The sequence below is a fragment of the Perognathus longimembris genome, chromosome 11, assembly GCF_023159225.1.
Source record: "Perognathus longimembris pacificus isolate PPM17 chromosome 11, ASM2315922v1, whole genome shotgun sequence".
Classification (NCBI taxonomy): domain Eukaryota; kingdom Metazoa; phylum Chordata; class Mammalia; order Rodentia; family Heteromyidae; genus Perognathus; species Perognathus longimembris.
Window position 1 is genome coordinate 63,006,100 of NC_063171.1, and position 14,257 is coordinate 63,020,356.

The window sequence follows — 14,257 nt, forward strand, 5'->3', positions numbered from 1 at the left end:
AAGCAGTGCAGAAACAACTGGGATCTCACACTTCAGTGGAAGGAAATCTAAAAAGCTAGTTCTGACCTCTTTTTACTTCTCCTTTCCAAGTGTGGAAAGAAAGGCTTAAAAATATTACTTTTAAAAGAGAGGTGAACCACGTGGCCTAGTCCATAGTCTCGATGTAACATCTTGAGCTAAAGCTAGTATGCATCTGAAATGCTTAACTTTTAAAATACATCTACTTGGCACCGTCCAGAAAAAAACTTCTTATGCCTATTTATCTATTCCCTACTTCAAAAAAGCAGATGCTACCCAATGTTTAAACTGATTAAACTGTTTTTCTCTAAAGCAAAAAGATAGATATGCTTCAGTACAGTCACATTCTAACTCAGGAAATACAATTTTCTGCTTTTGCAATATTTTGATAGATCATTTGTCAACATGTCTAGTAATGGTTCATGTTTATTTACCTTAAGTAGATCTATTTCTTTGATGCAATCAGCACGTGCTTTGGCATCCATTAAATCAAATATCTAAAAACAGAACCCAGAATTATTTATAAAGTAATAAATTATATTTCAGCCTTCCATGTCAATTCATTATAACACTACAGTTGCACATATAGTATACTACATATAGTCCACAGATGTCCACAGAATACATTTCATTATCAACTGTAGGGATCTGTGGGTACTTCATTTCATGTTCCCACTGACGCTTACAGCTTTCCCTCCATCAAAGTTAGTAGTAAAAGTGGAAGAAGACAACAGCTAGACATCTATTGACACTCAAGTAGAGTCCAAATGAATAGAATGCACGTTCTACTCACAAAGGCTGTGAAAGGATAGTTAATAGACACTAAACATATTTTATGAACTACTTCACCTAATTCTCATTTAATCCTCATGAGAGCATACTATTCCTAATCTCATGTTAAGATGCACAAAAGGTCACAGAGCTAATTAACTGGAGCAAGCAGGATTGATTCTCAGAGCCACTCGATAAGAGCCCAAGCTCTGAGCCATTAATCCACCGGTGAGGATCATTTCTAAAAGGACTAATACATGTAATCTAGATAGGGAGAATACCATTGAAAGTGGGTGAAAATTCATTCCTTGAAGAGGGATGTTATGAAATTTTACTGTTTTAAACACAAAGCATAGAAAGATATACAGTACATAAATAGATACACAGTATGTGTGGTATTACATTTTCACCGAGGGATTAACCAGGTGTCTGTCTTAAAGAGCTCATTGAGGCTGGCATGAGTAGCTCACATCTATAATCCTAGCTACTCAGGAGGCTGACATGTGAAGATCATGGTTTGAGGCCAAGCCTAGCAAGAAAGTCTATGAGACTCTTATCTCCAATAACTACCAAAAAGTTGTAAGTGGTTCAAGTAGCAGAACTAGTGGTCTTGAGGGGGGAAAAAAAAAAGCTCAGGGACAGTGTCCAGACCCTTAGTTCAAGCCACAGGGAAAAAATTTTTTAAAAGGCTCAGAAGGAAGAAAAGGTTGAAAATTATGAATATATGAAATGCACAAAATTAAATCATACAACCAAAGGATAGATCTCTGAAAAATCATCTCTCAAAGTTCTAAATATATAGAAAACAAAAATTTTAAGATATGCAAGATATTTCAGAAAATTCCAAGTAAGTCAATATTGCAAGCCAATATTGGTCAGTATTTTAAAGTAACAACATTTTGCCAGGCACTGATGGCTCAGGCCAGTAATCCTAGCTACTGAAGAGGCTGAATCCATGGCTTGCGGTTCAAAGCCAGGCCAGGTAGGAAAGTTTGTGAGACTGATAATCAACAAGAAGGAAATTGTCATCAAGGTGGAAGGCAGGGAGACAAGGAAGGTAAGTCAGTATACAGAATTTCAAAATTATTTCATCAAGTGAACTGTCAAAAGAAGTAAAGAATCTGGACAAAAGTCCCAGAGTACTTAAAAGAAAATAAAAGAATATACTACTGAAGTAGTATATCAGCATATGAACTCAACGGAAGTATTCATTCAGGAAGGAATCTAACAGAGCTGGGAACGGTACTGGAGCTCTTGGGACAAGTAACACAGCCTTAAAATAGCAAGTTAGATGAGGAAGTTCAATAGATGATTCTTTAGGAATTTGTAAGGCTTGGCTTATGAGTCATCAGCAAGGAAAGTCATCCGGCTAACAGTATTTTTTTTTTAATTGACTTGTGAGCCACAGAGATGACTTTAAAAAAAAAAAAAAAAAGATGAGTCATGGCCTTTCTTTTCAGTACAAGTGTAACACATGGGGAGAATCAACAACATGTCTGAAATGAAAATGCATTTCTCCTCACACAGGCTGGGAGACATGTGTCTCTAATTAAATAAATGAAGTATAACTTTAGAATATCATTTCTCTCTTGTATAAGATAGTTACTGTTCAAATTAGGAGATGCCACAGCATTAATGCCCAACAAAGAAAAGAGGAACAGCAAATTCTGAAAGACTACACTGTAATTTCCTACAGCAACTTCAGCGCAGTGGGGGGGGGGGGGGCGGGACACACAGACGAACTTGTCACTGAAACTGGCTGGACTCCTGATGGCTCAAAGTAATCAAGCCTCTTCAGACTTTCAATCTGCAGAAAGTAAAGTGCAGTCAAGTAGGAACAATTTGGATGGCACTATCACAGACCTAAGAAAGTTTTTGTTCTTCCTACTTCCATCCTTCCTGCCCCCTTCTTAATACTTCTGGTGACAAGTGTGATGACTAAATAAGAGTAAACATCACTAGAGACAAGACTGAGTGTGGTCTCTCACACTCACAACCAGTGAGAAGACAGAAAAGGGGCCAAGGACCTACTCGTGAATTCCTTCATCCATCTTCCAGTTTGAACTCAAGGCTCTGCACGTACTAGGCAGGCGCTCTACCGTCTGAGCCGTACCTTCAGCCCACTTTTTTGCTCTGGTTATTTAGGAGACAAGATCTTGCTTTTGACCCAGGCTGACTTGGACCAGGATCCTCCTGCCTGTACTTCCTACCACAGATGGAAAGACTCAACATTGTACCCAGTTTTGTTTTCTTTTCCTGTTGCGATGGGGAATTTGAGCTTTCTGACCGGCTAGAATTGTAGTCCTCCTGACCTCAGCCTCCCGCGTGGCTGGCGGGCAGTCTCAGGGCACTGCACTCAGCATCTGGCCAGAGCGAGGTGAGGCCTTAGCAAGCTCTGCCTCACAAGGAGGTAGGATTTCAGACAAGGGCCACCAGCCTCCCTCCAGCCTTGACTTACGTCTGGCACATGGGCTTTTTTGAATGCTGAGTTTGTAATTGTCTTTTGAAATACTGAAATCTAAAGATTGTTGTTACCTTACCTGAGAATCTATTTCCTCAATACTCACAGATTCACAGTAGCCATTTAATATATTTCACAAATGAATTAAAGAGCTCTTTAGTAAAGGAATAATCGTTCCCCAAACCATAGGTTTCAAAATACGAATTACTGCATTCTGTGTTGCATCTTCTTTACTAGTATGTTAGAAGGAAGTGAGTAATTCTTGTATTGTGCACATGACAAAGTAAATGAGTCATTCTGGTCACAATGCTCAGCATTAATTAGTGGCACCCATGCTTGCTCTATGGCTCTTCATCTCTACTTAGGCCCAAATGAGACAGACGTTCTTGAATGAGAATATCAGGAAAGAGACCCAAGAATACCTGAATCACTGTTTATAATAGCCAACAACTGTAAAAAGCCTAAACCCCAGGTAATAAGAACTGAATATTATACAGCACTGAAAAGGATAAAATACAGCCACGTGCCTTCAACATGGGTTAACTGCCCAAAGATGTTAGATGAGAAAAGTACATGTATATTTATAATTACATATTAACTAATTCTTGTATGTAAAACTTATACTTTGTATCATATGCTACATTATACACACATTTCACTTAAAGATTGAAAATTAGGGTACGTAAGTACAGGGAGCAGACTCCTGTGAAATAAGAATATGAAAGTCAGGGCAGGACTTAGGAAGGAAAGAAGGGGAACAGGGAAAAGTTGAACAAATATGAAAAATATAGAAGAGCCCAGATAGGAGAATAAACTGATCCACAACGCTACTAATTACATATGGAGACTAAGTGGGGTGCCAGTCATCTAATTTTACTAACTTCATTTCTCTCCCAAGTAAATAAAGCTCCCCTCATCCTTTGTTCAGTCATTGTCAGGGTAGCTTGACTGCCACTTACTAACGTCAGACACTTCGTTTATGAATAAATCTTCCGCTGTGATGCCTACAGAGGTAGAACTTCAGCTGAGGATTTCATGGCTAGTTAAATGTCCACTTGGAAGTAATGGTAGCAACTTAAAATCTACAAGTATGCTTCATAAAGTTTCTTAGAGCATTCCAATTACTGCTGGATACGGGTGGATAGCAATGACTGTTAAAGCCTGGAAGTTGTGTTAAAACTGAAACTTCATGTCCACTCTACATTACTCTTCCTTCAAAGTTTTAAAAGACAATATTCATTCTTTCCTAGCACGCTCCACTTTCATCCCGGGAATATTTTTCTCTATCTAGTTGTCATATATGATAATGTTATGTGGGTTTCTATCATTAAGTCATCTTACCTGCACTTTTTTTAAAGCTACCGATACTCCATCCAAGAGACAGGCTGCTCTGTAAACTTCACTAAATTGTCCGCGACCAATTTTCTTCTCTATTCGAAAGTTGGCTAATGTATTATAGCCCATATCTGGTCGTAAGGCCTTCTGTAATTAAAAAAAAAAAAAAACAACAACAAAGAAAAGAAAAGAAAGCAAAAAGTCAGAAAATTTTTCAATCACACAAAACTGTCACCACTTTCACTTCCATAGCTGATATCTAGCGAAGCCTGCAAATAGCTAAATGACAAATACTTATTGAACACCTACACCTGCCAGGCACTTTTATATATTCTTAAGGACACAGCAGCAGACTAAACCGAAAATAATCTGCACTTGAGGAATGTACACCATTGGGGCAGGGCCAATAGTAAGACACACTTGAAATGTGTCCAGTGTGTGAAACCAGAAAGGGTAAGGCCACAGAAAATCAAGCATTTTGAAATGCTAGATAACAATTCCCTTGTATTTCCTTTCCACCGAGCTCATCCTATCTGACATTTCTCTCATGTTTATTGTTTAAATAGACCTTTTATGTACCCACTTAGTCCAACCTGCCAACTAACACTTGGAACACTTTTTACCTTCCTGGTTATTTTTTGTTTCTGTAAAAAGAAAAAAAAATTAACAAAGACTTTACCACCACCTCCTCACCTTCAGAAATAATATTTTTATTGTTTTGTAGTGTGGGTACAAAGCTGTTTCCTTGTGATGGACCGTGTGTTAGGCCCAGTGCTAACTGCCAGGGAAACAGATGACTCAGACATGTTTGGTGCTGTTAAGTAGCCTAAGCGAATATGTGGACCAGGCGGTGCCCCTGTGCAGGGCGGAAGATGCCATGCGCAGGGAGTCACGGAGTCGTGGTCACTATGTGTGGAGACAAAGCCCAAGTGACCAATGTGACCTTTTTGTTCACTCGTGTGTTCACGGGCTCGTTGGTTCCCTCACTGAGTTTACCGGTAATAAACATCAACACAAGAATGGGAAATCCTGGACAGTCAGAACCTGTACCCAGCAATGCCAATACTGCTCTCACGCTCCTCGTAGCTCTTGGTTTAGTATCTCTCCTGATAAGATAGGATAAAATCGCCAGCTGGGGTATCAGAAGCCTTGCTCTCGTCTTTTGGGGGTTTTTCTAAGGCTCCTGAATTGTTGGCGAGTACACCTTCCCAGCCGTTAGCAGCCTTCTTCACAACCACTGTGGGTCCTCTGCCCTGGGCCAGCCTCGAGTAACATGGCATCGCAGTGGGGCCCAACTCATCTTCTAGCAGGGCTGAATACTAGAGCCTCGTCCGTGCACTTCACTGCGAGGCCTACAAACAATCTTGCGTTAAAGATGACAAGCCGTATCCTGACCTAGGCAAAGGGCTACTCTGATAGGTCACAGTCACTACATAAATCCCAGGAGTACATTTCATTTTGTTACTGCATCAGGCTACCAAAAACTACAAAATTCTGCCATGGAAATTTGTAATCCAAATCCAAAGTATCTCAAAAAGAGTAAAGAAAAGAACAACCATTTCTGATATTATAGTTTTCTTCTTCTAAAAATCAAACTGTTGTCAAAAAAACCACTGATCTAACATATACAAAATAACAATAATACAAAAATCCAAAAACTGACTTCCTAAAATACAAGATCATGAGATAATTTTTATGATAGTAAAAAAATAACAACTACTACAACAATAACTGTAGCTCAGCTGAGACATACATTAGGGTTTTGTACCTCACCTAACTCAAGTCTCATGCCATGGAACTTGTATCTGGCCGAGTCCCCAGTATCCCACGCTATACTTGCAAAGTCACTAAGGTCATCCCCATAAGATGCAACATCATGAAATCTACCTCGTGATCCACAGCTACTTTCAAGTTTGTGTTCTTTGGTTAAATATAAACTGATAGACGGATGCCAGTGGCTCACACCTGTAATCCTAGCTATGCAGGAAGTTGAGATCTAAGGATCAAATCACAGTTCAAAGCTGGCCCCGGCAGGAATATCTGCTAGACTCTCATCTCCTATTAACCACCAAAAAAAACAGAAGTGGAGCTGTGACTCAAGTAGTGGGGCACTAGCCTTTAGCAAAAAAGCTCAGAGACAGTGCCCAGACCCTGAGTTCAAGAGTCAGGACCAGCACAAAATAATAATAATTAATTACTATTATGATAATAATAACTTATTATCATTTATCAATTAATTTAAATAAAGTGAGAAGATTGGGAGTATACCTTAAGGTACAGCGCCTGCTTAGTAAGCACAAAGCTATGAATTCAACCCTTGGTACCACTAAGAAATTTGAGAAGAGATACATGTTTAAAAAAAAAAGAGTATATTATAAGAAAAACTTGTGAGATTTGCCACGCTTGCCATTTATAAAGCTTCTTGTCACTGAGTTTATAATTGCACAGTGAGAAAATGGCATGTACTTACCAGAAGAAATTACAAACTACCATCTCTTGGATACAAGGGGTAGCAATATATTAAAGTAGTTAAACTTTAACAATAACTTTTATTTTAAAAGGAGTGATTTTTTTTTAACTGCCCAGGCTTTTCTAAGCAAATTCTGTTTGTAGACAGACATACCTACATAGGTACACACACAGATGAGAGAGACAAACACACTGTGTTAGCATGTAACATCCAAGAATGAGAATCCTTCTCCCCTTTACACAGGGACCACTTCTTTCTCTTGATGAAGACTTGTCAGTCTCCACAGTGAATGGAACGGCGTCATATAATCCACACACTGGAGATCTGACTGGGAATCCTATCTTCTGTCTGCACAATAACCTGACAAATATTAGCGCGAACTGCTAAGGCACTGTGACAACCGCATGCTGAGAGCAAAGTCTCACTAATGTGTTTTGGCATGCAGGTTTGTAATCACACATTTACATATGCAATGACCTACATTTGCATGTCAGATCACACACTGTCTTGGTCTATTAAGACTGGGCACCTCCCTGTGCTTGGCGGCCAGAGTGGTGAGCCAGGGCCAGAGGGCGGTGTTTTTTGGCAGTTGAGGGATGAACTGCCACCAAGGATTAGGTTGATATGGCCTGAGCATTAGACACTTCATTAGACGTAATCTGTTTAACAGTGGGCAGTGTATGTAAACTTCACAGCCCATTTGCGGCACCTTTGTCCCCCCATGGCCTTTCTTCAAAGGGCAGTGTGGGTGAATGACAGCTTGTCTCATCTGCTCCCGTGTCCCGTCACCCGGCGAAGATGTGGAGGGCTGACGTGAGAAGGGGCATAGCTGCACATCTGCACTACCCTTGGGTCTCTGCCACACTACAATGTGCGTAAAAGCAGCTCGCCTCAGTAAGAGGAGGGCTCCTGTAGCAGATCATCAGGCAGGTAACAAACCTACTTCAGTAATGACCACAGGATACGGTACCCTTGCTTCATTTCGATGAATTGGGTCCCTCTATAGATTGAGGGATCAAACAGATCTAGTAGAGCATTGCATTAAGTGTGGTGAATAAAAGATGGGGTCATTACTTGAGTTCCACTCAGGAAAGAACTACTTGTAGGTTACCTGATTATCCAATACATGTATGATTCGATAGAGACAGAGATGCATGTGTTTATAGATATATACCTACATCTCTCTACAGCTATACCTACTCCTATACCTACCTATAAGTACAACATATTAGTTTAGTATTTTGAATTGTACTGAGAATAAGTCAGCCAAAAAATGAAATTTAAATTCATATAAAATAGAAAACAAGGTTGGTTTGTTTTTATTTGCTGCTGTTTGTTGTTGTTTTTTTGCCTTGTTTGTTCATTTATCTGTCTTTGGGAGGGTAAAGGAGTGCACAGAAATGGAGAGACAAAGGATGAACAAATGCAGCAGTGGTACTCACTAGACACTGTCGAAAATGAACTATACGGCTTGTAGGTGGAGAAAGCGAGAAAACCTGGGAGAGAGCAAGGGAAGCAGAGACATTGTCCAAAAAGAAATGTCCTCTTTACCTGACTTATTTAACTGTAACCCCTCTGTACATCATCTTTCTGATAACAATGAAACATCTTAAAGAGAAAAATCACTTAAACTGATTTTTGGGTTTTTTTGCTCTTCTCCATTCAGAGTCTTGGCGAGTCTCATTTTCTGAAATGCACAAAATGGCAACTCTGTATTTGACACTTCCATCCTCCATGAGAGTAAAAGCCTTTCTCTCTGCCATTCTAAAATGAGGATGAGGAGGCCTTCTCTGGGACAGGATGGGTCTGCCCCCCCGCCCCCCACACTGACCCGCCCCAGAGGTGCACCATATATGATCGAGTGCGTCATGCGTGCTGGCCCCGGCAAGTTCTTCCAAAGACCTTTTTTTTTTTTTTCACAACAAGTCAAACACAAATCATCTCTGGACTTGGTTCCACAGCTAGCATTCTTACACTGGCATCCTCAGCTCGGTGGCAGCTGGATTTGTTGGCTCCTGCCTCGGTACAAGCAGAGCAATTGGCAGCAGTCATCCAGCTCTACAGAGTCCTTCAAGCTCGGGCCCTGTGCTAGGAAATACACCGTACTTACTAGCTTCAAATGAATTGTTTCCACTGCAACTATTTGTGAGTCACCACACAGTGGATTTCTCAAAGGCAGAGATCACGTTTTTTGTTTGCACCTAAGTGTCATGAATTAGAGGAATATTCTCTAACTTGACAGAATGTTTCTAAAGAACTTAATGAGTGTAGAATGCAGGAGCTAACAGGGCTTGGCAGTCATTATGGATGCTCTCTATGGACAACCCAGTATGGGAGCTGCACGGTGCAAGGGAAAGAAGACCCGGCCCACGAGGCACTTGCCCCTGCCTCTACCACCTTCCCACGGGAGGATTAAAGGAGCTCCCTTGAGCCCCCACTGGAAGTGGAATTGTTGGCAATAAATCAGTCTTTTGAGAGACAAGATAAGCACTGAACACGGGGCTTTCCATCCATCTTGCCCAAAAGCCTGTAAGGCCTGCGCTCAACTCCTGGTTATCATTGTTTTGAGCCGGGCAAGCCGTCCTCATCTCTTCTACTCTGATAAACGAAAGGAAAGCCTATGTCCATGACTGTGTCTCTGTGAGGTGGTACGGATGAAGCAACGAGGCAAAGCCAGGCACTCCCCATCCCACCTGTCGGCTGTGACAACTCTACAGTAAGGACCTCATTCTCATGCCAGGGCACCGGTGTCACAGCTCCTCCTCAGTTCATGCCAGGGCTCCTATGTCACACATCTGGCTTTGTGTGTTCTAGTTTTCAAGACTAGAATTATTTGTTAGTCTCAACCTTAATTTTCTTCCCAATCCCTCGTTCTCTGGGCCATGACTGGAGTCTGTCTGTCTCTTCATATATAGCAGCAGCACACTTAACAGCAGTTCCAAGTGTCACCCAACCCTGAATTCGGTAGTCCAGCTGAGCTAATGCACTTTCTCATGGATTATGTTCCTGGTTCACAAAGGAAAATAACCTAGACACTTAGCTACAAGGCTACTTTGGTGACAACAGTGTCATCCTAGCCATAATCCTTTTAGCAATAATTAGGAAAAAACAGTAGGCAAAACCATACTTTTGTGAAAATTATGTTAACTAGTTAGAATATACTTAAAGTTAAGTTCAAAATAAGAAACTGAGGGGGCTGAGGTTATGGCCTGGGTTCAATTCCCCAGCACCACATATACAGAAAATGGCCAGAAGTGGCGCTGTGGCTCAAGTGGCAGAGTGCTAGCCTTGAGCAAAAAGAAGCCAGGGGCAGTGCTCAGGCCCTGAGTCCAAGGCCCAGGACTGGCAAAATAATAATAATAATAATAATAATAATAATAATAATAATAAACTGAAAAGCAGAATAACTGAGCTATGGCCCATAGAACACTGAGGATGAGATCACATGCTCTTCCTGACAGATTAAATTGGAAGAGTCCAGAGCTAATTCAGCACTCAATGGCTTCTTCCAACATTTACTTAATAAATATTATGTGCCCAATACAAGTGTTTTCAAACACTCATTTCTGGATACAGTCTCAAAATATAATCGATGTGATAAAAATTTATGAGTAAGTTGCTTTTTAATATTATTTTTAATATTGGTAGCTAGCTACAACTCCTTGCTTAACAGAATTAATCCTGTCCTTGAGAGTGCTAGTATTTCATTTTATGGTAATATAATAGTGGCACAAATATTACTCTTTTTTTTTTTTTTTTGGCCAGTCCTGGGCCTTGGACTCAGGGCCTGAGCACTGTCCCTGGCTTCTTTTTGCTCAAGGCTAGCACTCTGCCGCTTGAGCCACAGCGCTGCTTCTGGCCATTTTCTGTATATGTGGTGCTGGGGAATCGAACCTAGGGCCTCGTGTATCTGAGGCAGGCACTCTTGCCACTAGGCTATAGCCCCAGCCCACAAATATTACTCTTAAATAATAGTTCTTGAGCAATCCGAGCCTATATTTACTAACAGGCTCTATGATAAAGCATTCTGAGATCTCGTAAACAAAGAATACCCAGAATCATACCCAGAATCATATGTGGCAAGTAAGAAACTCAAGGCTGAAGTGATAAAGCTTTGTGCAATACCATTAATCTTGTGAGTCCTTATTCATGAATGCCTCATTGATATACATGCACTCTAGTCATATAGCCCTGAATCATGCAAAGTACAGAAACTGCAGTTAACTCTGACATATCAGTTTCCATTTACTGGGCTCCCTCCCTTTAAATACTTTTCATTTTAAAATAAAACTCATCCTGTGTCCTACTGGCTCTTATTCTCACATGCACAGACCTTCTTAAACAACTAATAATTTCCTAGAACTAAGTTAATTCCTTTAATTTGCTTTCTAAGTTAAGGGGCATTACTGAGCAGTGAGATAACTCAGCGAAACATTATGAGAATTCTCTCTGGGAAAATTACCAGAGTCACAGCATGAACTCAGTAATCTCCCCAGAGAAAAAATTATGTCCTGGTAATTCCTAGAGGTATTGTTATCAATGATCTAATACACAAACCAGTATTAATTACAATGTTTAATGCTATTCATAGGGTTTCCATTGTTACTGTAATTCATCTTCCTAGTGATTTTCATTTTACTCCTTCCTTAAATTAATAGTTTACATTTTATATTAATATTATTGAATTTCCCCAAAATTAAAACATAACAAAAGTTTAAAACCACCCTCAATTTTATTTAGCAATGAGGTTCATACTATGATGTTATTTTTTTTAAAGATACTGTTCCAGGTGCCAGTGGCTCATGCCTGTAATCCTAGCAACTCAGGAGGCTGAGATCATGGGTCATTGAATTATGGATCAAAGCCAGCCCAGACAGAAAAGTGTTTGAGACTTTTATTTCCAACTAATCACTAAAAAGCCAGAAGTAAAACTGTGACTCAAATAGTAGAGCACTACTCTTGAGCAAAAAAAGCTCAGGGACAGTTTCCTAGGCCCTGAGCTCAAACCCCGGGATTGGCACCCAAAACAAAATTGCTGTACTAATCTCCAAACTATACAAATCAGAATAATTTCTGACAATACCCACCTATCACATATTATTCTCTATAAAGTTCACTAGAAACGCCCCCCCCCCTAAAAAAGATAAGGGTAATTAGGAGGGAAAATGTGGCACAGAAAATGCGACAGGTAGAAAATCTATGAGTCAAGACCGTTCATGGAAGCATGCTGTCACGGTCCTCATTGTGGTTGTTATCACCACCACCATTTTCACACACACAATGTGCCAAGAATAAGTGAAAGAACACTGCTCCCCCTCTGTGAGGTGCTAACTATGATGCTTCTCCTCTACTGATAGGAAAACAGAGGCTCACACCCACTGAATCAATCACCCTCCAATGCCGAGCTCGGAAGTGGGAGAGCAACCTGGACCCCCAACAATGTGACTTGAGAGTTCATGTGCCACACAACCATCCATCCTTCCCATTCCATCCAGCTCCTCTGTGTGCTCTTCCCCACAAATGAGGACGCTTCACAGGGTACCGCCCTCAGCCTCTTCTGCTCACTTGCTTCCATCACTGTGGGCAAGCGGCCTCATCGGCCCAGCTCCCTCCCTTGCTGCTTAGAAAGGTAGCATCAGTGAAGACCAATGAATGGAACAGAACCCAGAAATAAAACCATACCAGTAACAGTTAGCTAATTTTTGGCAAAAAGAATAAAAATGTATATACTAGAGAGAAGACGATCTATTCAACATATGGTCCTGGGAAAACTGGCTGTCTACATGCAAGAGACTGAAACTACTCCTGTCTCTTTCATCCCACCCAAGTCAACTCCAATGGATTAAACTGAAACCACCATCAGAAAATACAGATAGACAGACATAGGTGCGGGTAATTATTTTCTGAATAACTTGCCAATTGCCTTGAGAATAAGAGCAAGAATTGACAAGTGCATAAAATTACGGTTTCTGCAGAACAAATGAACCAATAATCAGAATCCACAGACAGTCCATAGAACGGGAACTATTCAACAGATAAAGGATTAATATCTAGAATACTCAGTAACTTCCAAATACTAACAGTAAAATAAAAAACACCAGTTAGTAGGTTGGCAAATGAACTGAAAAGATAGTTGAAATGAAAAAAAAATGCAATGGCTAATAGAAACTCTCTCTCTCTCTCTCTCTCTCTCTCTCTCTCACACACACACACACACACACACACACACACACACACACACACACACCCCTCTTGGAGCATTACTCAGTTGTAAAGAAAAGTGAAATAAGTCATCTCTAGGAAAGTGAATAGAGCTGGAGGGCTTTATGTTGACCCAACTAAGCAGAGTTCATACAGCCAAGTACTACATGGTTCACTGATTCATGGACTCTAAACCTAAAATGAGGATGCTGGCAATAATACTAATAATAGGACATGAATATAAAAGGGAAGACGAGTGGGGGGGAGGGGAAGAAGAAAGGATACTGAGGAATGAAGGAGATGCAGCACATTACATGTACATGTATGGAGAGAGCATAATGAAACCCAACAAACACTGGGAAAGCTGGAAGGAAGAAGAGAAGTGCAGAAATACAGTGGGGGAGGTGAGCAGGCTCAGAGCATACTGTAAAGTGTACTGTTGCCTTTTTGTTGTTTTGTTTGGTTTTGGCCATGCCAGTGTCTGAACCAAGGGCCTTCCTTGTCCATCCTAGGCAAGCACTTTAGCACAGAGCTCTATTCCCCAGCCCTTGGATTTTTTGTTTATACTGACTGGCCTCAAACTTAATATCGTCTGTGTCTGCTCAAGTATTGGGATTACAGGTAAACACCACCACATCCAGCACCACTGAGTTCTAACAATCACAGGCGCTCATTCAAGGTTGCTCAAACCAACTTCTGCATGAAACTGTGGTCTTACACTAAAAAAACTTTCACCACTGACGACACATCTAAAATTCCACCTTTCGAAATCTAAGCTAAATTGTGAATCTCATGGGAGTTCTGTTCTCTTTAAAAACAAAGATCAATTTATTTTTTAAAAGTCCTATTCACCAGGTAAATATATAGCTCTAATATCAGAACCACCCTGAAAAATAAATGATTTCTTCATTTATTATAAAATCTCGGTGTCAAGTTTTAAATTCAATTCCAAATAAAGTAGGACAGCTAGTCTGATTAGTCTCATCTTTGCCTACATTACT

General features: G+C 40.5%; 1 protein-coding gene across 2 annotated transcripts in view; it reads right to left on the reverse strand.

Annotated features, from left to right (window-relative positions):
• Positions 1–14,257, reverse strand: part of Nek7 (NIMA related kinase 7) — a 126,034-nt gene that overhangs the window by 49,024 nt on the left and 62,753 nt on the right. For both annotated transcript variants that reach the window (XM_048357371.1, XM_048357372.1), the window contains exons 3-4: positions 4,592–4,732; positions 453–515 (exon numbers count right to left, since the gene is read on the reverse strand). In XM_048357371.1, coding sequence (XP_048213328.1) covers positions 453–515; positions 4,592–4,732 — 204 coding nt within the window. The remainder of the gene's footprint in view (positions 1–452; positions 516–4,591; positions 4,733–14,257) is intronic.